Source organism: Colias philodice, chromosome 30, assembly GCF_061535455.1.
Source record: "Colias philodice isolate Cphi_HAF_F1 chromosome 30, ilColPhil1 Martin Lab GWU primary, whole genome shotgun sequence".
Taxonomy (NCBI): Eukaryota; Metazoa; Arthropoda; class Insecta; order Lepidoptera; family Pieridae; genus Colias; species Colias philodice.
In genome coordinates, this window is record NC_143115.1 from 1905024 (window position 1) to 1930567 (window position 25544).

The 25544-nt window shown below is 35.9% G+C and overlaps 2 protein-coding genes across 2 annotated transcripts; both read left to right on the top strand.

The window, feature by feature from the left end:
• Positions 1-1081: 1081 nt before the first annotated feature.
• Positions 1082-24068, top strand: LOC149475400 (43 kDa receptor-associated protein of the synapse). Its single transcript, XM_089713520.1, has 12 exons — positions 1082-1193; positions 1583-1665; positions 3358-3503; positions 5233-5384; positions 6714-6836; positions 7309-7492; positions 8111-8311; positions 8690-8799; positions 9199-9379; positions 11231-11421; positions 23490-23616; positions 23938-24068. Exons 1-12 carry the CDS (start codon positions 1156-1158, stop codon positions 24025-24027), a joined length of 1626 nt encoding a protein of 541 aa, XP_089569646.1. The 5' UTR covers positions 1082-1155; the 3' UTR covers positions 24028-24068.
• LOC149475401 (uncharacterized) lies at positions 12914-15205 on the top strand. The gene is made up of 6 exons (XM_089713257.1): positions 12914-13552; positions 13632-13724; positions 13815-14055; positions 14191-14274; positions 14416-14490; positions 14571-15205. Exons 1-6 carry the CDS (start codon positions 13533-13535, stop codon positions 14727-14729), a joined length of 672 nt encoding a protein of 223 aa, XP_089569383.1. The 5' UTR covers positions 12914-13532; the 3' UTR covers positions 14730-15205.
• Positions 24069-25544: the final 1476 nt, after the last annotated feature.

Consider the following 25544-nt stretch of genomic DNA (forward strand, 5'->3'; position numbering starts at 1 on the left):
TTGACGGAAAAATAACGTAAACAGATAAATGAATTTCGAAGAAGTCTCGCGTATTTGAACACCATGTTTAAGAGGAGAAACAGGTTGAGAAAAAATATGTCAGTATAAAATATATTAACATAGTGTGTAGACAACCTTACAGAAACAGTCAGCATTAAATATCGATATATATAACTTTGTTCATCGTAACCACCTAAAATAATAAACATAATTTAATGCAACTCAGTTCGGTAGACTACAACACAGAATACAAAATGATTTTTTTCACTGTACCTACACTAAAAGACGCAGATTTTTTTCCGTTCTTATTTTTTCCTCGCCGTACGGTACTCAGGTTTGATTACCGCCTCATGAACTTTTTCTTCTCCTAAAAACATTAAAGTAAAACCATATCATCCTTTACGCAGTCGGTAAACTTCGCAATAGTACATATACATTATACATTATCTAAAGGTGCGCTGACCCGTTTTCAGTGACATTTACTAGATGTTCCGACCTAAATCAGGCTCAGCTAATAAGGCACTAGGTTTTACAGCTAGATTGAGCTGTGTAGTTTTAAATTTTATAGTAGGTATATTTTGTATAGGGTCATGGAAAATGTAATAGTTTTGATTCAGCGTTGGTTGGTTATAATTATTATGTGTATCAAAAGATATTTGTTTATAATCTAAGACAGATTCAGTTTAAAATTCACGCGCTTGTTTTTACGTTAATCAACCCTGGATACTAAAATAAACTCAGTAATGGACGTTTACCCTTTCGGTACGGATCTCTAAAAATTAGTAAAATAATAATAATAGTTTAAAAATAAAAAAAGCTAAAAAACACGCTTTTTATAGAAAACCGAACTAAAAAATAGAAAATTTTATCAAATTAGTGTACCTATTGTCATCGGTCCTCAATAAATCTACAAAGTTTGAACGAAATCTGGCCGTTTAAAGTGGGTCAAAATCGCGCCCAAAGAAGTCGGTTACAAACAAACAAACATACAGGTGAAGCTAATATAAAGCGTGTAAAAATGCTCAAGCTCTAAATTCTTTTGATGCAAATGCACCAAAGCAAGATATAAATTAATATATTGTATAGGTTATGTGGAGAAAGGAGTGCGCAATGCACCCGGCCAGCAGGTGACCCTGCCGCCGCCACCCGCGGACCATGTCATGGGATTCACTCGAGTCCCGAGACTTTCTTGGGTAAGTCATAGTTTCTAATATTTTACAATATTTCTTCTGTTTGCTTTGGCGCAATCAACCTTTGTATTAAATAGCTTTCCCCCAGTGGCTTCGCGTAGTCAAAGAAAAACTCGCATAGTTCCGTTCCCGTGAGATTTCCGAGATAAAAATTAGCATATGTCTTATTCTAGGTCTTCAGCTACCTACATATCAAATTTCATTGTAATCCCTTAGTAGTATTTGCGTGAAAGAGTAACAACCATACATCCATCTTCACAAACTTTCGCATTTATGATATTGTAATAGGATGACGCGGCAGTCCCCGAGTGCCACACGTCTTTTTATTTCTTTAAACAATCATCTAGATAAATAAATAAAACACCAGTAATTAAAGTTATTTTAAATTCCAGCGGGGCGCCAGCTCATCAGCTGTCAGCATCGAGGCTGATCAGCTCGCCAGATCCTCAACGACACCGTCTCGATGACCCGCCAGGTGACGAAATTAGTATGTGTTTTGTGTATTCTTGTATGGGTTGTGTACGGTGTGATAATAGGTCATGTTCGAATATAAAATAAGAAAAATTGTCTTTTAATATTCTTTTCATTCCGTTCTCTTTCGTAATTGGAATTTTTCAAATAAGTGTTGTAGCTAACTACCTATTACGTGTAGTAATATTATCTCAATGTTACGTATATAAAATTTAGATAAGCAATGTTCGTAAAATGACCTACGAGATTTCTGTTTCTCGTATTGATATACAAATGTTATAACGAACATGTTTAGTCGAATGCAATTTTAATTTAGCTTATATTATATTACTTATGAGCTTTTTTCGATTATTAATAATTATTCTAAAAATACCTATATATTTGTCGTCGTACTTGAAAAATAATCTTATCTTATAAAGGAGAATGGCGAAACTGGGCCTAACTGTTACAGAAATCATACTTAATATATTTAAAATTCATTATGTTAATTTTAATAATTATTTGTAAAATATTGACTTCTGATTCTATGGGAAAACAAATCTTTGAAAAAAAAAGATAATTCGTTCACTACCGGTCTTATCAAGCAGAGATGTCAGTGTTGTCAGGAGTAAAATAGTCAAATGTATAGATTAATACGAATGAATGTTTATTTTTCATTTTTAGTTTTATTGAATTCAAATGCTATAAAAATCAGAAGCAAAACTTAACTTTTTTTAACACACATCTTTAGGTATTTATTTAGGTCATTCTATAAAATAAAAACATATTTTACTTAATCAATAGTAATTAAAACCTTTTTATTTAGGTAGCTGGCAATTGTAAATGTCAAATTATTAAATTTTAACAAATTAAAATTATAAATAAGTCAGTGATGATTGATTGTTGATGTTTGTTGTTTGACTTTTGAGTGAAGTTTTAGTAACGTTATATTCAAAATTGCCATAATCGTCTATTTTTACTCTAAAGAATATTATTTGAATTGATTAGTCTTATTATAAAATCGAATCCTGATTCATCCATTTATAAAGATATAAGAAATGTATCTACCTAGTGATTGTTGATGTTTTGGTAAGTTAAAATGTGTGTTGAATAATATGTGTTGGATCCAATATTTCTATTACCTGACTGTTCTTCTGTTACTCTCTTATTAGCTAGACAATGTAGATAGAAAATAAACTTACTTGGACATAGAAAAAGGCAATGCTATTCATTTAACTCAAGCAAACTAACTTTTATTTTTGTTAATTTACACCTCAATATCTCTGTTATCCCATAGAACAGATCTATAACTATTATATTTATAGAATCTGTATATTTTTATCAATTTAATCCCCCATTAATCATCAGTGTAACGATCAGGCTCAGAGGTCCTATGGGAGTTTGCCATTCTCCTTTAAGTCTTTAGATTCTTAAATTTTCAGTTGTGCAAAAGTTCTTTCAAAGTTCAGTTGTTAAAATTTAAGAATTTCACAAACTATGCGATTATTTACTAATTACAAAAACATATTACATAACATTTCTTTTTTACAAAAATTCTCACTACGTCTTTAGACTATACCCAAACGCTGCAAAAACTAGCTTAAATCAACGTAAGCTTTTACCGAAAACAAAAACTGTAAAGTATATTCAGTATTCCTTCCAAACAGAGAAAACTTATAAAATATTCCAGAAATAAATAGCTTATTAAACATTCCAGAACTATACTCGTTCTCGGAGGAGTACCCCACAGAGGGCGGGCGATGGGGCGCGCGCTTCGGGCCCGCGCACCGCCCCGCGCCCGGCTGGCTCGAGTGCTTCCGTGTTGTGAGCTCGAGGATCGACCAGTATCTGGCTAGGAGGAAGGTTAGATACTATTCCAGGGCTGCTAGGTTTTCATGAGAAGAGTATCCTGTTTATGACGACATCTTAGCTAACGGAAAGTGGGAAACGATTAACAAGGTTAAGTACCTTCAAGAGAAAGGGTGCCTTCTGGAAACCGGGCTAACAAATAGTAGCAAGGCGAAAGTGCGAAGATATTACAGGGCAACTAGGGGCCTCAAAGATGACTACTACGACTAGGGGATCAAAAGATGTAAGAACCATATTGCAGGGGTATTCAAGAGAAGAGTGAACAGGTAACTTCTAGAAAGCGCGCTTCGTATTAAGTGACATCTTTCCTAACCAAAAGCAGCTTGGTGGAAGATGAGAATATTCCAGGGGTCTTAAAGAGAACAGTGTTCCAATTTAGTTGACCAGCAGGGAGATAGTGGTCATATGATACCATTTTGTCCAATAAACAGGCTATAGATAGTAATTAAAGCTATAGGTACTCGTGCACTGTCCCGCGCCCAGCTGGCTCGAGTGCTTCCGTGTTGTGAGCTCTAGGATTGACCAGTATCTGGCTAGGAGGAAGGTGAGAATCAATTAACAGGGTTAAGTGTCTTCAATAGAAAAGTGAACAAGTACCATATCGTGATAAAAACAAAACTAAAAGTGCAAACCAAAATGCTTTGACAACGATCTTGCAAATCTTATATATAAAAATGAATCGCAAAATGTGTTGGTAAGCGCATAACTCGAGAACGGCTGAACCGATTTCGATAATTATTTTTTTATTATATTCCTTGAAGTACGAGGATGGTTTTTATGTAGAGAAAACGTAAACATGTACCACGGGCGAAGCCGGGGCGGACCGCTAGTGTTTTAATATAATTGTTTATAATCTATATTGAATTTTAACATTACATCTTTTTATAATTAGATATAAAAAAAGGTGTCGCTGAAAATCTGCTCTGCAGTGAAAGTCTATGCTTTCACTGTAAAATGCTGAGCGGCATTTCTTTTAGCTTGTAGGTTTAGTAATTAAGTTTGTAAGTACACATATTGTTAATTTTTAATGTACCTGGCCTGCTTGCTAATAAGTATTTATTTATTACTAGAGGTCCGCCCCGGCTTCGCCCGTGGTACATATTTCGCAATAAAAGGTAGCCTATGTCCTTTCTCGGGTATCAAAATATCTCCATACCAAATTTCATGAAAATTGGTTTAGTAGTTTAGGCGTGATTGAGTAACAGACAGACAGACAGAGTTACTTTCGCATTTATAATATTACTATGGATGTATATGGAATTTTAACATTACATCTTTTTATAATTAGATATAAAATAAGGTGTCGCTGAAAATCTGCTCTGCAGTGAAAGTCTATGCTTTCACTGTAAAATGCTGAGCGGCATTTCTTTTAGCTTGTAGTTTTAGTAATTAAGTTTGTAAGTACACGTATTGTTAATTTTTAATGTACCTGGCCTGCTTGCTAATAAGTATTTATTTATTACTAGATTTCCGCCCGCGGCTTCGCCCGCGTTTGCAAAGGAAAACCCGCATAGTTCCCGTTCCCGTGGGATTTCCGGGATAAAAACTATCCTATGTGTTAATCCAAGTTACCCTCTATATGTGTGCTAAATTTCATTGTAATCGGTTCAGTAGTTTTTACGTGAAAGAGTAACAAACATCCATACATCCATACATCCTTACAAACTTTCGCCTTTATAATATATATATTAGATTAGATTTATATTTATTTATATTATATCAGATCGAGCGTGGAGTGCGTCTATACAGTCAGAATGAACAACGCCAAGCGGTTAAAATATGGCTGTCTGCGTTACGTGGTGTTCGGCATCGGAGTGATAAGTTCGCGTTGTTGGGGCATTTGTACCAGGCTTTCATGGATTTTGGGAAGTATAGGTAAGAAATAATCTATTTAATAGTAATAGTAGATTTGTCTCTATTATCTACACTAATATTATAAAGAGGAAAACTTTGTTTGTTTGTTTGTTTGTTTGTTTGATTGTAATGAATAGGCTCATAAACTACTGGACCGATTTTAAAAATTCTTTCACCATTCGAAAGCTACATTATCCACGAGTAACATAGGCTAGGTTTTATCCCGGAAATCCCACGGGAACGGGAACTATGCGGGTTTTTCTTTGAAAACGTGGGCGAAGCCGCAGGCGGAAAGCTAGTAAGTAATAAATAAATAAATATTTCGGGACAACTTTCACACACGGCGCGATCTGATCCCATACTAGGCTTTCGCTTGTGTTATGGAAACTAGATGGCTGATAAACATACATATATAATTTTAAATAAACACTTATATAGATAATATTATAGCTGATTTAATGGATTTATCATTGAATCTTTTTAAAAGTATCTATATAGACATTTTTATTTTTGGCAAATATAAGTAAGAAATAGATCTATTTAATAGTAGATAGCTTTTTTATATTCATAACAGTCTGGTCCATACAACATACAACAGTCTGGCTTTTGGCAAATTTTAGTGAAAGAAAATCTAACTATTTGATAGTAACTTTTTGACAATTTTATCAGACTTTTAGATTTCGGCAATTTTTTTTCGGTAGAATAGTTTGGATATAATCTACACTAATATTATAAAGAGGAAAACTTTGTTTGTTTGTTGGTTTGTTTGATTGTAATGAATAGGCTCATAAACTACTGGACCGATTTTAAAAATTCTTTCACCATTCGAAAGCTACATTATCCACGAGTAACATAGGCTAGGTTTTATCCCGGAAATCCCACGGGAACGGGAACTATGCGGGTTTTTCTTTGAAAACGCGGGCGAAGCCGCAGGCGGAAAGCTAGTATTAAATAAATGATACAAGGTTCAGATACGTACGTTCGCACTTAAGTGGTAAAATACTTTAAAATTGTTCAACCAATGATAACCTTACTAGAAAACCAAAATACTAGCATGGTGACCATTTTTTTAGATTATAAATCATCCAAATCTATACATTTATTGAAGTGAAACTTCTTTATCGGGGTTGGAAAAAAATTTAGTGTAACATTTTTTCGTTACGCGTGACATTTTTCCGTTACGCGCCATCTTTTTCTTATCCCTACCACGCGTGATTCGAAGTATTTCTGTAAAGTTGCATATAGTAAATTATTTTTTGAAAAATAAGGTCATAAAGAAGTTTCACTTCATACGTGTGTACACTAGTACATGCACACAATTTTTAATTTATACTACATTTTAATTTTCAGAGAATCGCTAGAATTCGCAAACCGTCAACTAGGCATATCAGAAGAACTAGATTCAGCTCCAATGAGAGCTGAGTCTTATCTAAATCTAGCAAGAGCACATCAAACTTTAGGAGGATTAGACAGGTAAAGTATGAATGAATAATTGAATAAAAGTTTTATTGTACACACAAAAATAAAGAAATAACATTCAAAAAAATATACTTTTAGAAATGTACACGGGGCTGGGTTAAATGTTAATTTGAATGTAATAAGTATGTACTGCGATTCTACACAACTGCTTAATTGATGTTGACAGTTGATAACAAATCACAGCAAGTCAACGAATATTAACAAAGTGAGGGTAACATTTATAAAGAATAGAAAAAATTCGATCACGAGGCGGGACTAGAACCCGCATCCTTTTGCGCCATTCGCATGACCAATTCAGCCACTCGTGACCCGCCAGAGCAATCGAATTCATTCTATTCTTTCAGTTTTATGTGTCTAAGGGACACACCGCGCAGGTTGAAGATTTAAGCATACAAAGGGGACATAGGGACAGAGAAAGCGACTTTGTTTAATACTATGTAGTGATAGAGATATAAATAATTCGTAGAGCGCTATCGTACGCCCGGCACGCGCTGTACAACGACTGCGGCGGCGGCTCGACGGCCGGCTGCGTGCAGCTCACCGTCGCGAGCGTTAGCCTCGAACTGGGCGCGTTCTCCAAAGCGATGGACAGCTTCCAGAAAGCGCTCGCTGTGGCGCAGGCGCAGAATGATAATACGCTGCTGTTGCAGGTCAGTTTTTTTGTAAAAAAAATTTTTTTAACTGTTGAGGGTAGTCGAAAAAATTTCTGTGTAAATAAATGGGATTTTGTAGGGTAGTCGCAAATTAAAAAAAAAGTTTTTTTTGCGTAAACGGATTTTTTGGAGTTGTTTTGTTTGGTAATTGATTTGATTTTGTGTAAATGTGTTTAACTAAAAATATCTATTTTTGTGTGTATGTTAATTGCTTGCTTTTTGTGTGAATGTGTAGTAAAAAAAGGGTTGTTGTGTGTTCATTGGTGGTTTTATTTGTGTAGTAATTTGAAAATGCGATGTTGAAAATATGAGGGTAGTTGTTAACTTCTATGTCATACTATATTTTATTTAAAATAAAAAGACAGTTGCTTCTGCATGCTTTTTCGTATTTTTAAATACATTAAGTCTTTAAAACATTAATTATTATAATATAACCATTAATATTCATGATTTTGATTAAAAGTAAACGTATTTTTCGTATTAATCTGTCTGAATAAATGACATAGAAATCCATCAAATCATTTGTTACTCCGATCAAATCATTCGTTAGTTTTAGTATTGTTATCTACTTCATAAACATTCCCTTACTAAAAGCAATAATTCCAACCATTCCAGGTATACGTAGGCCTGTCCGAACTATGGCGTCGTCTCCGCGACACAGAACGCGCGGTCGCTTGTGCGGCGCGCGCGTGTGACCTCGGCCGCGGTCCGCGCTCGACTGACCTGAATACACGACATCACAGGATCGCGCTATTGCAAATGGCGGCCGCTTTACGTGCTAGAGGGGAACTTGGGGATGCATATGATTATTGTAATGTAAGATATTTTTTATTTTGTCGAGTTAGTTAAAAGCAGAATTAAAAATGTTACGAACCTATATTAGCATCTATTAAGAAATATAGTGTCTAGATAAAAAAATATTCGTACCATAAAATGCTTTCGGCCGCGGACGGCGCTTGACTGCACGCAACACGCGACATCATAGATAATTAAATATACTAGTTATAGAAGACTACCCGCATTAAAAAAACAATACGTCAAACACGTTAGTTGGACCGTTGTATTTATTTTAACTTGTTACAACTGTTGCGTTCGAGCCACATTAGGTACAAGTTTATACATCAATAGTCAGTTTAAGATCTCCAAAGTCATACCTAATTAAGGATATTTTTTAATAATTTTATACCTTTTTAGGAAGCGTTACGTTTATCGACCGTGGCGGGTGATCAAGGAAGCTTCGCTCGTGCAGTTCGAATAGCGGGTGACGTGTATCGACGGAAATGTGACTTTAATAAAGCTTTAAGGTAAGTAACTCTTCGTAATTACACTTATATTATGTAGTTAGTATACTATTTGAACACATGTTTTGATGGTTATATTTTTTAAAACTTGTTGTTACCAAGTCGTATTTGAAAAATCAATTTTGTGGAAAGGAAATAATTAAATCAAGCGTTTAAACATTGGTGTTCCTCAAGGATCATACTTTGGACCAAGTATTTATGATACAGAAAATTATTCGTACTTTTTAATATTCGCTTAGTTTATCGAAAATGTATAAACCATGACCAATACTTTTCAGCAATATATTTTTAAATTTAACTTTTTTAAATTTTAACCTTTTTAAATAACACTGCTTTTAAGATACCGTGGCATGGCTTTAAATCATTATGTTAGTTGATTTAAGTTTTATAATTAAATTTCAGACATTACGAAGTAGCAATGGGCGCTGGTCAATCGTTAGGAGATCGTTTAGCTCAAATGGAAGCCATGGACGGAGCGGCTCGTTGTCTAGAAGCGCTAAGGGTTCAGGGGAGGATCTGTAATTGTAGACCTTTGGAGTTTAATACGAGATTACTAGAGGTGGCGACTTCTGTAGGGTCTAAGGTATGTATTTCTATAGTAATAGAAGGAATAATTATAGTTAGAAAAAAAAGTCTTAGAAGTGTCAGAACTAGACAAAATTGAAATGGGACCCACCAAAAGGCATCTAAATTCCAATAAAAAAGGTCATATTATAGTCTAAATTTCTGAGTTAATAACACGAAAAATACAGACGTATTTTTTGGGCTTGTTAGATAGTCCTCCTTTTTTGAACTCGGTTGAAAAATAAAGTTTAGTTTGTTAGGATTTAAATAGTTAGGTCTTAATAAAATGGAAGCCATGGACGGAGCGGCTCGTTGTCTAGAAGCGCTAAGGGTTCAGGGGAGGATCTGTAATTGTAGACCTTTGGAGTTTAATACGAGATTACTGGAAGTTGCTACGTCTGTGGGGTCTAAGGTGTGTATTTCCATAGAAAAAAAAAAATAACAAAAAATGAAGGTTTTCAAAGTGAGAAGAACTATGGGCAAAAATAATGGGACCAACCGGAAGGCATCTAAATTCCAAAGAATCTCCTACTCTCGTTTGTAAGTCTGCGTTTTTGTGTACGTATCAAATATTAATGTACACCACGCGATCACTGTAGGGTTGAACAAAATATTATCTTGACGACGCGGTTGGCGCAGTGGTAAAGTAACTGCCTACTGAGCCGACGGTCCCGGGTTCGATCCCCGGTCAGGGCAAATATTTTTGTGATGAACTCAATTATTTGTTCTTGGGTCTGGGTGTTATCTATATATATGTATTTATTAAATATTATATTTATCGTCGCCTAGTACCCACAACACAAGCCTTAATTGAGCTTACTGTAGGACTAGGTCGATTTGTGTAATGATGTCCTATAATATATATATATTTTTTATATTTGGTCCGCTATAACTGGACGTTCAAACATTTAGAAATAGTGAGAATACAATCATAATCTTTATTACTTTTAGTTGGACGGCCTTCTAAGAGCGAACACAACATGCAACAATTATAAACCTACACTTATAACAATAATTAAAAATAACAATTAAAACATATTAGTTACATATTTGTTAGAGAAAAGAAAATTTTTTTGATTGTACTGAACGATGTATTAAACAAGTCGAGCTCATGGCAGTGTTATGCTACGGCCACACCACCTTACCGTCTACCGGGCTGTTACCGCAATAATTATGGCATTAAATTACCGTCTAAATTACTGCATGAACTGGTGTGGTTACATTACAGTTTACCTAGATATGTCGGTAATTATTGGCATTTACCGCAGCAAAAAAAATTAGTTAATAATTAATATATAATATGGTTTCTGTAATAATTCATCAAGGATTCTTTCTTTTTAAAAAGGATTTTTTTCTTTTTCAAATCATCTATTGTACTTGGAAATGATAAATTTTGTTTGATTCGACGCCACGCATCATTGTGTACACTGCGATGTTTATAGTTCTTCTGTTGGGTATCCCCAAGATCCCAAAGAGAAGAATTCCAAGAATTCCAAAAATTTGCGCCATCGAGCGCTTTTTCATTTGACCACTCCATGTCGGTCGATACGTGCGTCGCCGGTGAGCTCATATTGCACACTGGAAAAACGGTAGTGTGGCCGCATACGCAATAATTACGGCGGTAATCTTCTTTGATGTGCGAAAGAATACCGCCGCCGGAGCTATTGCCTACCGCCATTTGTCATATTGATTGGCATTGTAGAATTATGGCCATAAGTCGTGGCATAGTTGTGGCAATAATTATTGGCATATCACGGTAGTGTGGCCGTAGTATTATAAGTGGTACACATACGGTTGATAGGTGAATTTTGGCCGTATTTAGTGCGACAGAGATTATTATTATTTATTTATTTATTTATCTATTGATCAGATGCTAGTCCGCCGCGTGCGGCTCCGCCTAGCCGACATATACACAGCGCTGGGCGACAACAACGCGGCCGCTCGCCAGCGCAAGGCGGCCGCCGCGTGGGCCGCGCCCGCGTGCGCCAAGTGCCGCGAGCCGCTCGCTGATCGCGCCGAGCCGCTCGCTTCACTGCCCTGCGCGCACATTGTGCACCACGCGTGAGTACACACACACACACACACATACGTATACACATACACGTAAATACGTATACACACACAAGCATTCATATATACACACACACATATATACGACTTCACATGGTTATACGTGTGTTCATATACATAATATGTCTATGTCCTTTTTTATTTATTTTTCTATAATATCTAGTACATAAAGTGTAAACTACATTTAAAACATTATATTTTAACTTTCGGCACACACAGACATTAAATATTATGCACAAGTTTACATATTATGTATATATACTTAAACCACACAGTGATAGAAAAACAAACAACGAAGTGAAAGTCAAAAGAAAAAACAAATTTGCACCTTTTTAAGAAGCTTTATATCTGTACTATTCATGTACATGTGTTATATTATTATGTGCATAAATGCATAATATACGTTGTATTAAACAACCTATAGTAGAGCCATTTTAATAGGCAACATTTGACAGTTCAACAAAATTCAACAACGTAACCTAGTAACGACAACATAGAATAACATGATATTTCTTTCTGTTAGATCTGCACAATTGCTTAACTTTTTTCAATAACGATTACATATTTATAATAATAATGACCGATACAAGTAATTTTAAGATTTCATTTTACTGATGAACCATTCTAAACATAATAAACAATTTCTGAATTGAAGAACTGACGTCGCTACAATTTTGTGTCAATAAACCTTTTTTCTTTTTAAATACCAGAGACGTTACTCTAAAAATCGAGATCTGACATCTAGAATCGAATGCATTGATTACTTGTGAACAAAAATCATCATAAATTAATAAATTCGATTTACAAATGTTTCAAATCCGTATCGATTAATTCACTTTAATCGATGTTTTTAAGCAGGTTACCTCTCTTCGAAGATAAAATTGATAGACGTCAAATGTTGCCTATTAAATTGGCTCGATTATAGATTACAATAAACATAATATTATTATGTATCACGCAAATTGTTTAATGTCTTGCGACATTAAGGACGCGTTTACGAATGTGACAAAAATATGCAGTTTTTCGGTGCATTTTGCGGCGAAATAGTACAAAACCAAATTTAACTAATAATTACCATAAATAGATTACTCCTTAATCTTTAAATGGTACTATATTTTAAGTCGAAAATTTTGGTTTATAATATTGAAAAAAATAATTTCCGTTGCCTCTTCACCCAAAATTGACAATATCGTGCTGAATAAACGAACATTTTTCTTGTATTTAATAAAACAAATTGATTTATTTAAAAATATTTTAAGTAAGTAGACATGTCTAACTCAAAAAGGTACTAGATAAAACTATCAAAATGTTACAAATAGGCTGAGAAAAAAATTAAAATCAAATCTTATTTTTTCACATATTTAGCTGTAACGCGTGATACTTATTGCATTGAAATAAGGGTTATTTTATTTGTCACTACCTTGAATTATTGCAACACAATTTGTAATGAAATATTTTAGTAATTTAGTCTGCGCCAGGGGGTGATCACTTCCCTGTAGGTGAGAACTCACGCACACAGAGACAATTTATGATAGTTGATCTAGTTTAAGTGTGGCCGCTATTTGTAAAATTGAGTGCATGGTAGATTTAAAAAATCACAAAAAATATTGTGACTGTTAAAATTTTCACTACTATGACTCAAATTTACAATAATAAAAACACACACACACATTTATTTGTATAAAAACAATAAGTTACGTTTTTCCTTTTGTACAATAAAATATTTAGTAGAAATTTAAGATTATAAGTAGAATTTCCTAGTTCTTACTGGCAACATCGTTATTTTATCCGATGTGACATTTGTTTTGAATAAAAACAGTTGTGAGAAAGTTTTATCGGGTTTATAACTTTTAAGTTTTGCTCGGTTTCTCTCAATTTCTTCATCTTGCAATCCTCAAGCAGCAGCAATACGTCGAGTCAAGCATCTGCGTCTCCTCCGTATTTGTTCTTTGGGTGATTCAAGGCTCATGTACCACCATACGGTATTGTGTTGTGAATTTGTGAGTGACTAGTTTTGTGCCAGTTTTACTGAGACACTTAGTGAGAAATAGACTCCTATAGTTTTTAAGTACCTAATCTGTGTGTTATTTACTTCGTTCACCATGTCTCATGTGTACCGGAGGTTAGTAAAAGTTCTTATTATTTTGTGAGTAAATATCATTAGGTCTGTCAATGAAGGCTCATGCGATGTAATTTTTCAGATGCTCCAAGTGTGGTGCTAATCAGGTATCAAACCCTGAGTTGAGGATGCACAGGTTCCCGACTCTTGGAAAAAATAAAGAAAATGTTTACCAGTAAGTTCGTAAAACTACATAATGTTTTAATTTGGATAAAGATTATTTAAAATAATGCTTTATTAATTGACATTAGCAATTTTTTTTCAGATTGATGTCATGGGCAATGTTTTGTTACCCAGACAAAGACTGGTTTGACTTTCAAGCTCTAGCCGATTTGCAAAAATCATGTAAGGTTATTTGCAGTAAGCATTTTGCAGATTCTGCTTACACAACACCAGCAAAAATACGTCTTCATAAATCTGCCACTCCATCCATAGATGAAAATGAAGAAAATCTTCATTCACCAAGAGCTGGACCGTCTCATAGTAATATCTGTAATGTTCTAAGGGTAAGAATTCCTTATTTGAAAACTTTGTTTACCATGTTTGATATAAATGATTACTCTGACTCATTACTAATAAATGATTACAGAGAGCAGAACAATTAAAGTGGTAACTAAAATATTTGCATTTTGCTTCCGCAGACCCAGTCCCATACGGTTATGTCAGTCACTGAGGAACCAACTGCTGAGATTAAAACTGAGTCAGTAACTTCAGGGTCTTTTGCGGTAAGTGGTATAATATGGAATAAACATAATATAAGTTCAAACATTATAAGTACAAACATTTTTTTTTATCATTATGAATAAAATTTTTGCGACTTAAAAGTTAAATTCTTAACCAAAAATATTGTTTTTTTGCTTCTGCAGGCCCGATCCCAAACAGTTACAGAGGAATTAAGTGCGGATACAAAAACTGAATCAGTACCCTCAGTATCATTTTTGGTAAGTAAAATAACCATTACTGAGTAACCTACCTTGCCTAATAATTATAAATAAATAAATAACCTTAATGAATGTTTCAGAAAAAAGAATCTTCGCAGAACAAAGAGAAGCTGTCAGCTTCTGAGAATAAAGTTTACAACAAATGTAAATACTTGTTGAAGCAAGTTAACAAACTCAAAACTGCTTTAAAACAGAAGAAAGGGAGTGATGTTCTGCAAGTTCTGCATAAGTTAACATAAGTTAGCCAGTAAAAATATGATCGAGCAATCAGTGGCTATAATATTAATTCGACGATTTTGTTTATTAGAGAACAGAAAATTCTCCATTGAATCTGCCAAGAAAAAGCTGGCAAAAAAAAATAAAAATATTGAAAAATTCTTATCATTGTTTTATTTTATTGAAGCAGTCTGGCAAAGGTTCATTCATTTTGTTTCGAGCAAGATGGTGCAGTTTGGCCTAATTAATAACATTTTATTCTTCAAAACTTCGTAATTTAATGCACTTGATGTTGCTCGAAATAAAATGAATGAATGAATAAAACTTGAAAATATTGGAACCCTATGGCCCGTATAGCAGATTTTTAAATTTCCCGCCGAATGGTAGAATTTCTAAATTCCCGCCAAAAATTTACATTGCGACAGTAGCGCAGTCTGTCCCTACTTCGCAGGAACTAAAATTGACAGATAACGTAGGGGTACATTTTTTTGTTCGCAGTGGCGCTTCTTCTCTTTTTTAGAGTATAAGTATTCTTTGGTCTGCGCTCAGCCGCCGTTGTGAGTAGACACTGTGACGCTTGTAAGCAGCTCCTCGTTTATGAAAAGATCACTGTACGAATACAAAATATTTCACCTAATAAACTTGATCCTTCACGCATTTATTTTATTTATAGATTTTATACTTATGGGATTATAAATATCATATTTAGTTTCTGACTTGATGGAGTGACCTGAACGTGTACTTCGAAGACTGCTACTGGAACTAATAAACGATTAGAGCTAGGTATGCCGAGTTTGGGCTCGTTTTGTTAGTTACGTTGAGACCTTACCTCCGGACTTGATGGAGTGACCTGAAGGTGTACTTCGAAGACGGCTACTGGAACTAATAGACGAGTAGAGCTAGGTATGCCGAGTTTGGGCTCGTTTTGTTAGTTACGTTGAGACCTTACCTCCGGACTTGATGGAGTGACCTGAAGGTGTACTTCGAAGACGGCTACTGGAACTAATAGACGAGTAGAGCTAAGTATGCCGAGTTTGGGCTCGTTTTGTTAGTAACGTTGAGACCTTACCTCCGGACTTGATGGAGTGACCTGAAGGTGTACTTCGAAGACGGCTACTGGAACTAATAGACGAGTAGAGCTAGGTATGCCGAGTTTGGGCTCGTTTTGTTAGTTATGTTGAGACCTTACCTCCGGACTTGATGGAGTGACCTGAAGGTGTACTTCGAAGACGGCTACTGGAACTAATAGACGAGTAGAGCTAGGTATGCCGAGTTTGGGCTCGTTTTGTTAGTTACGTTGAGACCTTACCTCCGGACTTGATGGAGTGACCTGAAGGTGTACTTCGAAGACGGCTACTGGAACTAATAGACGAGTAGAGCTAGGTATGCCGAGTTTGGGCTCGTTTTGTTAGTTACGTTGAGACCTTACCTCCGGACTTGATGGAGTGACCTGAAGGTGTACTTCGAAGACGGCTACTGGAACTAATAGACGAGTAGAGCTAAGTATGCCGAGTTTGGGCTCGTTTTGTTAGTTACGTTGAGACCTTACCTCCGGACTTGATGGAGTGACCTGAAGGTGTACTTCGAAGACGGCTACTGGAACTAATAGACGAGTAGAGCTAAGTATGCCGAGTTTGGGCTCGTTTTGTTAGTAACGTTGAGACCTTACCTCCGGACTTGATGGAGTGACCTGAAGGTGTACTTCGAAGACGGCTACTGGAACTAATAGACGAGTAGAGCTAGGTATGCCGAGTTTGGGCTCGTTTTGTTAGTTATGTTGAGACCTTACCTCCGGACTTGATGGAGTGACCTGAAGGTGTACTTCGAAGACGGCTACTGGAACTAATAGACGAGTAGAGCTAGGTATGCCGAGTTTGGGCTCGTTTTGTTAGTTACGTTGAGACCTTACCTCCGGACTTGATGGAGTGACCTGAAGGTGTACTTCGAAGACGGCTACTGGAACTAATAGACGAGTAGAGCTAAGTATGCCGAGTTTGGGCTCGTTTTGTTAGTTACGTTGAGACCTTACCTCCGGACTTGATGGAGTGACCTGAAGGTGTACTTCGAAGACGGCTACTGGAACTAATAGACGAGTAGAGCTAAGTATGCCGAGTTTGGGCTCGTTTTGTTAGTAACGTTGAGACCTTACCTCCGGACTTGATGGAGTGACCTGAAGGTGTACTTCGAAGACGGCTACTGGAACTAATAGACGAGTAGAGCTAGGTATGCCGAGTTTGGGCTCGTTTTGTTAGTTACGTTGAGACCTTACCTCCGGACTTGATGGAGTGACCTGAAGGTGTACTTCGAAGACGGCTACTGGAACTAATAGACGAGTAGAGCTAGGTATGCCGAGTTTAGGCTCATTTTGTTAGTTATGTTGAGACCTTACCTCCAGACTTGATGGAGTGACCTGCAGGTGTACTTCGAAGACGGCTACTGGGACTAATAGACGATTAGAGCTACGTGAAGGTAGTCGTGATGATACACCCGAAGGGCAACCGGAAAGATATGACGATCAATTTTTGAAGGAGAACATGAAGACACATTTAATTCGATTTTATAAGAACAGCCTCCTTCCAGAATTGACCGATCCAAGATTCAAAAGAAATATGGAACTACAGGAACATTCATCAAATTGCCATAGTAATATAATGAAAACTAAGAATTAATTAAAAAGAATTGTTTTTCTTGAGTTTTATCCATTTTTTTATCTTTTACCCTACATAACCCTACCCTATCTATCCTACCCTACACTACTCTACTCTACACTACTTTACCCTATTCTACCATACTATACACTTCTCTACCTTACCAAACTTCACATAAACCATGTACTTAATAGTCTGAAAAAAGCCTAAACATTTTGTTTGGATAGGTGAGCCTGTTCTTGAGTTATAAAATTACAACGCAAAGTGGCATCACTACATAGTATAAAACAAAGTCGCTTTCCCTGTCCCTATGTCCCTATGTCCCTTTGTACGCTTAAATCTTTGAAACTACGCAACGGATTTTGATGCGGTTTTTTTTAATAGATAGAGTGATTCAAGAGGAAGGTTTATATGTATAATAAGATCCATTAAGTAGTGGAGAAGTACTGTTATTTTTGAGGTTTCTAATGTGATGTCGTAAAAAATTACATTTATTCCGCTTACATTGCAAACGCAGGCTGAACCCTACGAGTTTTATCAAAATAATGTACTAAGTATTATACACATTGAAAAGGTCTACAGAAAAGTCCGTGATGGTATATGTCTATCTCTTATGGATAACCCACAATTACTTTTTTTGTCATTTACTTTTTACGACAAATAATGGCTAATTTTCGAAGCGATTTTAACCAATACAGCATTAATCCTTAAGCAATTAAATACCATGGATACATTGTTCATTTAATATAAATCTATATGGCCCTTTACACCGCATGATTTAAGTGAATATTTTCGAAGATATTACAGATTTAAAAATTGCGGGACGTAGCGTTTGCGGCCGCCCGGCTATGTATTTTATACCCGTGCGAATTGCGATGCCGGAGCGGGCCGCTATATTTTTATACCTATACAACGTTCACAATTTTTCTGTAGTGTATTTAGTATCAGCATTGCACCCGTGCGAAGCCGGGGCGGGTCGCTAGTATTATTATAAAGAGGAAAGGTTTGTATGTATGTATGGTTTTCACGCATAAACTACTGGATCGATTTTGATGAAATTTGGCACAGATAATCTTTAGACCCTGAGAAAGAACATAGGCTATGTTTTATATTTATTGCGAAATATGTACCACGGGCGAAGCCGGGGCGGACCGCTAGTTGATTATAAATAGATAGATACATTATATTATCACTATCATCACTACATAGTACATATAAAACAAAGTCGCTTTCTCTGTCCCTATGTCCCTTTGTACGCTTAAATATTTGAAACTACGCAACGGATTTTGATGTGGTTTTTTTTTTAATAGATAGAGTGATTCAAGAGGAAGGTTTATATGTATAATAACATCCATTAAATAGTGGAAAAGTACTGTTATTTTTGAGGTTTCTAATGTGATGTCGTAAATAATAACATTTATTCCGCTTACATTGCAAACGCAGGCTGAACCCTACGAGTTCTATCAAAATAATGTACTAAGTATTGTACACATTGAAAAAGTCTACGGAAAAGTCCGTGATGGTATATGTCTATCTCTTATGGATAACCCACAATTACTTTTTTTTGTCATTTACTTTTTACGACAAATAATGGCTAATTTTCGAAGCGATTTTAACCAATACAGCATTAATTCTTAACCAATTAAATACCTTAAATACATTGTTCATTTAATATAGATCTATATGGCCCTTTACACCGTATGATTTAAGTGAATATTTTCGAAGATATTACAGATTTAAAAATTGCGGGACGTAGCGTTTGCGGCGGTACCGGCCGGCCGCCGCGGCCGTGCCATTGCACCCATGCGAAGCATGGGCGGGTCGCTAGTTAGATATAAATAAAGATACATATTATATACGTATGATATAAGATTTTTGATAGATTTTATTAAAGTGAAACTTTTATTACATCGTCTCAAACTTTTTGGTCTGTGTAGCGCATGTCGCGTGTATCGCGGCTGCCGAGTAGGTATACCTACTCGGCACGCGACATGCGCTACACAAAGCAGTGTTCGGAACCGTTTGAACAGTTTCACTTTTACCGTGGTTTCATAAAACCACACAACATTTTATTTATAGTAATGTTTCAGTATATTGGAACTTAAAAAGTATTTGCAAGTACCTATCAGTAGTATATGTATGTGCCAAATAAAAGTATTTTCTTTCTAGTTTTCGAAAACCCACTTGCATTTGATACCACAACAAAATTATATACTAAAAAAACGAGCCCAAACTCGGCACACCTAGCTCAGCTCGTATATTAGTTCCAGTAGCAGTCTTCGAAATATACCTTCAGGTCACTCCATCAAGTCCGGAGGTAAGGTCTCGACATAACTAACAAAACGAGCCCAAACTCGGCACACCTAGCTCTACTCGTCTGTTAGTTCCAGTTGCCGTCTTCGAAGTACACCTGCAGGTCACTTTATCAATTGCGGAGGTAAGGTCTCAATATAACTAACAAAATGAGCCCAAACTCGGCACACCTAGCTCAAATCGTCTAGTAGTTCCAGTAGCCGTCTTCGAAGTACACCTGCAGGTCACTCCATCAAGTCTGGAGGTAAGGTCTCAACATAACTAACAAAATGAGCCTAAACTCGGCATACCTAGCTCTACTCGTCTATTAGTTCCAGTAGCCGTCTTCGAAGTACACCTTCAGGTCACTCCATCAAGTCCGGAGGTAAGGTCTCAACGTAACTAACAAAACGAGCCCAAACTCGGCATACCTAGCTCTACTCGTCTATTAGTTCCAGTAGCCGTCTTCGAAGTACACCTTCAGGTCACTCCATCAAGTCCGGAGGTAAGGTCTCAACGTAACTAACAAAACGAGCCCAAACTCGGCATACCTAGCTCTACTCGTCTATTAGTTCCAGTAGCCGTCTTCGAAGTACACCTTCAGGTCACTCCATCAAGTCCGGAGGTAAGGTCTCAACATAACTAACAAAATGAGCCCAAACTTGGTACACGTAGCTCTAATCATCTATTAGTTCCAGTAGCCGTCTTCGAAGTACACTTTGGCAAGTACTTGTTTACCAATCAATCACTGTCCAATGAAATTAGGTAAATGGTATCTACTTTTGTGACCATTCAACGTTACAAACAAATCAAAGTAAATTAAAAAAAAAAACATGGCAATAAAAATAAGTTCAATTATCAAGTCGTGTCAGTTTAGTCATAATTTCGTCGTTTCTCGCATTTCGCTGTGTGTGTGAGCCGTGCACGTGTAGTAGTAAGACTCAAAACGTAAAATTGATGCGCGTCAATTTGTATATGCGTCCTTAAGGTGATGAATTCATTTTTCTAACATTTACGGCCCTTTTTAAACCTTCGTAATTTTTATATTATTAAAGTTGTCGTGATGAAAATTCTTGACAAGAAAGTTCAATAGTAACACAATACGTCTACCGTTTTAGAAACATGATTCCATGATATTTTCTCGATAGAAAAAAAATACAAAGTTCTCATTGTTATTTTTTTTTAATCTCTGGCATCTTCAAAATAACAAACGTAAAGTTACGACTTTTTGGATATTAACTATAAAATATAAAACCTATACGTCTACCGATTTAGAATTTTGAAATATGCGATGGTTTTGAAATAAACAAGAAATACTTGAAATTAGCGCGCGACCAGCCAATATAGCGAGAGCCGCCCTGTACCTTCCTACCCCGATCGCTGCACGAGTCATTCCCGCTACGGCCGTCACACGGGGAACTTGTGTCGCTCGCGCAATCGTAACAAAGGGTGACAACACGATAAGACAAAATGAGACAAATGGGGACAATAAAGAAAATAAGAAGAAGAAACATAAAGGTTGGAGGAAAAAGAATGCTTACAATTGGAACAAATTAATGGAGTATGTTGGTTTTATTTTAAATTTGATGATAATTGTATTAAAGACGATGTTTGATATGTACCCCTGTTTTAAGTACATAACGAATGTGTAAGATTTTTTCATTTATAGCATAGATAATCTTTTCAGAAATCCGGAATCCAGAAGGAAAATAAACCCACTGATTGTTCACAATGTGAACCCACTCCTTCGTAAGTACCTTTATTCAGTCAAAAATGTATGTTATCAACGCTCTACTGGTTTTATCGCATGATTCCATTTTTACCAAAAAGCAACAAAGTGCAAAGAAATAAAAAATCATGGTGAACTTAGTGGAAGTATGGTGGATGTAATATGGAACAGGAGCTCATTGGAGTAGTATTATATTTAAAAAAATACGAAAAAATTTCAAGAATTACATTTCTTAGTATGTGGTAGATAAGTATGTTGTATAAAGAATTTGATGTTGATATTTATTTCATTTATACTTACTACACCTGTGCGGGAAATTGCTTAGTACTAAAACAGGTTTATATTCATATTAACATAGTAATGTGAGTTTTCATTTCGAAAAATTTTGTGTAAGTATATTAATCCATCAGTCCTCGGAATCACAGACACAATAGAAAATCTATTGTGTCGCGCCCCGATCGGGCCTTACGGTGGTCAATGGGTTAAATTGAGTTCCTGGGTGATCTGGAAACACGATTGGGCCCGGAAGATGGCGCTGCAGTCACTCCTCCTAATCACATGAACCGATTAGGATGAATATTTGTGTGCACATTTCATTGTTGTGGGATGATTGGCTGATTCGTTTTCACATTAGCTAATATTATGTATTTTTGTTGTAAACTTAATTTAATGTTTATAATACATTATTATTGGTATAAATAAGCCAGTGTTCGTCTCACATTGCTGTACCTGCCTACCTACCCTACCAGGGCCTAACTTTGTTCTGGCTATTTTATTTTGATTATTTGTAATGAATAATTACAATTATAATAGAGTGCAAAAAATAAATACATGCGTCAATATATTTTGTGTTTTTTTTTAAACAATTTTTTTATTTAAAAAAATATCATTCCGACCGCGGCGTTGCCCGCGTGGAATTAGGTTATGTATATCGTGAATCCTGTTTTATCCCACAGAAGTGTTCAGTTCGGATAAAAAGTATCCTATGTGTAAATCCAGGCAATTAGCTATATTTTATCAAAATTGGTAATTTAGTCTTGACGTGATTAAGTAACAACTAACAAAAAAATATACAAATTAACGTCCAAAGTTTCGCATCAGTTTTACTGTATTAGTGATATCTTCCACTCTTGACTTTGACTGAGAAGAATTAGGGTTTATAACTTCTTTCAGAAATAGTACCTTTCATTTCTGGGCATGATGTAATATCTACGTCAGCATCAAATTCTATCTAAATCAATTCAGTAGTCCGCGTTATTGAGTACCATTTCATTTTTTCAGAGTAACAATATTTTTTGTTATTTTAAAGATTATTTATAACCTGTATTATTTTGTAATAAAGTAAACATTACGAAATAATAATAATTATTAATAATGTCTAAGTAGTTGTTAAAAAGAAGATTATTTGTTTATAAGCAAGAAAATAAAACCAATAAATCAACAATTAAATAAATGTTACATAACAATATTATAACTGTATGACGACTCCATACATGTTTGTCCCGAGTCGGCCAGCGGCAGCGCGGCGAGTTTGCAAGAATGACTTCGCGCACACCCGCGTTCGCGATAGCGAGCTATTAGACTCCGCCCGCCAAGCAGTGGATTTTTTTTTGTGTATCGTCTTAAACAATTTTTACTATAGGCGTTCTTCTGTCGTTTACAACTTGCCGTTCGTCTGTTAGATCTCTTACTGTGGAACTCTAATGCTAGGCGTCCATTAGAGACGGATCGGGGCGGGTCGCATCGCAACGGGCCGTCTCTAATGGACGCGCTGTTTGCTCCTGCGTCCACCTGTACGGGGCGCGGCGGACCGCCTAGGCGGATTTTATCTAACAGACGCTCGCCGCTCACATCCGCCTGCCTGCGTCCACTAGACGGGTCGGGGCGGGCCGGGCCGCAGCGCACCGCCGGCAGAAATCCGCCTGCGAAGCGATATCCGCCAATGCGTTGCGGCCCGCCCCGGCCCGATCCGTCGCTAATGGACGATGTTTCATACAAAACATAGGCCGGCGTATTTTTGCGTTGCGATGCGGCCCGGCCCGATCCGCCTAGTGGACGCCTAGCATTAGAACTCTAAAGTGGAAACATAATCACAAAAGCTCAATGTTCAACAGCTGCATGCCCGAGTCGTGGTCGCGTCGCTCCACACTGCGCGCGGGCGGGTGCGCGGAGTGCGCGTCGCCCCGCGCGCCGCGCGACCCGCCCCCCGCGCCGCCCGCCCCCAGACACGCGCCCCACCAGGTGTGCCCCGCACTCCGCTCCTGTTGCTCTGAAGTCTGAGCGTGATGATATATAGCCTATAACCTTCCTCGATAAATGGGCTATCTAACACCGAAAGAATTTTTCAAATCGGACCAGTAGTTCCCGAGATTAGCGCGTTCAAACAAACAAACTCTTCAGCTTTATAATATTAGTATAGATTATAAAGCTGCAGAGTTTCTCTATTTGTTGCGTCCGTTAAAATTGTTACTTGTGTTCGTTAAAATCCGTTTAATTCTTAATTTTTTTGTAACATAATAATAATAATGTAGTTTCAATGAATAGTTTAATTTTCTCTTACAGGATTTTCCATTCGGCTCCCCCCCTCCCCTACGGGACCCAGACATAAATTCCGTAAGATCAGACCAAAGCAGCCAAGAAGAAAGTGTCTAGAAATTTCTACACATTACCTACGACATTTTGTTTTTTTTTATTAACATGTCAATGTGAGGTTTGTATGAAAAATAAACGTATGATTTTTTTTTATTTTGTGAAAAAAATGTTCAAAAAAGATTTTGTAGTTATATTTGTAATAATTTATTTATCACTTATTTTAAATTTGACTTTAAATATAATAGTTTTTAAAATAATAAAAAGGCAATGTTTTTTATGGTAAGTATTCTTTTAAAATTATGTATGATTATTTTTATGTGTCTAAATTCGTTGTTTAATATCAAAATTGGATATGAATATGAAAAAAAGTAAATACTAAGTAACGAATACTCGTTAAATTTGTGATCTACTTTATATGAATAATATAGTCGACATTTGACAAAAGGAAAAAAAAATCTGGTTATTAAAATCAGAGATATTTACATATTGTCAAAAACCAAAAAAATTAACCTACAATATTAACAATCTATTAGAAAAAACATTTTTCTTGATAAAGACACAAAAAGTGTGCGTGTACTAGTGTACACACGTATGAAGTGGAACTTCTTTATGGCCTTATTTTTCGTATAAGTCGAATCACGCGTGGTAGGGATAAGAAAAAGATGGCGCGTAACGGAAAAATGTCACGCGTAATGAAAAAATGTTACATCAAATTCTTTTCCAACCCCGATAAAGAAGTTTCACTTCAAAAAATTGTTTTGGAATATCAAAAAAGAAAAAAAAATAGAACAACGTAAAATTTACATAATATTTAAAATATTTACGATAAGATTCCAAATGATATATAAATAAATTATTTATCTAACTTTGGGCCGATTGTGTTCATCTTTAGTTTGCAAATATCATTTTATATAAAAATTAATAAATATATAAATACATAATTATAAAAAAAAGATCCCAGTCGCTTTTATAGTGTCGGAAATAAAATACATGTAGACTTGTAAGGGTGCTTTTCCACCAATAATGTGCGAGGATGTGTATCGAGGAATGTGTTTGTAAATAACCAATCATATCGCTTCATTTAGTTTGAAGTTTGAAGCGATTCTATTGGTTATTTAAAAACACATTCCTCGCACATTATTGGTGGAAAAGCAGCCTTAATGATAAGTCTTGTAAATTATTGCCATCATGTTTACGAGAAAAATAAAGTTCTAAATGAACCATTAAATAGATGAAGGTACTTTTAAATATTTTAACGGGATTTATGAAAAAAAGGGAGTATCAATTCCTTTGTATTAAAGTTTTAATATTTTGCCTCCGACACTTTGTTATAATGAATTAGGTACATCGTATTATAAAAAAGGAAAGGAAAATATTAAATAAATAAATATGGACACTTTTCATAATGCCCACAGCTATGCTTGAACTATAACATCTAGAAAATCCGTATAATAATGATGTATCTCAATGCAATACAAAAATATACTCTAAACTACAAAGCAATACTACATATTATAATAGTATTTGAATACGCTTTATAATTTTTTATTTTATCTATTGTTATAATAATATATTAT

Coding starts and splice junctions, on each gene's coding strand:
- LOC149475400 (XM_089713520.1), top strand. CDS start 1,156: ATGTCATGGGATTCACTCGAGTCCCGAGACTTTCTTGG. Junction 1,666..3,357: donor CCGTCTCGATGACCCGCCAG/GTGACGAAATTA, acceptor TAAACATTCCAG/AACTATACTCGTTCTCGGAG. Junction 5,385..6,713: donor ATGGATTTTGGGAAGTATAG/GTAAGAAATAAT, acceptor TTTAATTTTCAG/AGAATCGCTAGAATTCGCAA.
- LOC149475401 (XM_089713257.1), top strand. CDS start 13,533: ATGTCTCATGTGTACCGGAG. Junction 14,275..14,415: donor TAACTTCAGGGTCTTTTGCG/GTAAGTGGTATA, acceptor TTGCTTCTGCAG/GCCCGATCCCAAACAGTTAC. Junction 14,491..14,570: donor TACCCTCAGTATCATTTTTG/GTAAGTAAAATA, acceptor TGAATGTTTCAG/AAAAAAGAATCTTCGCAGAA.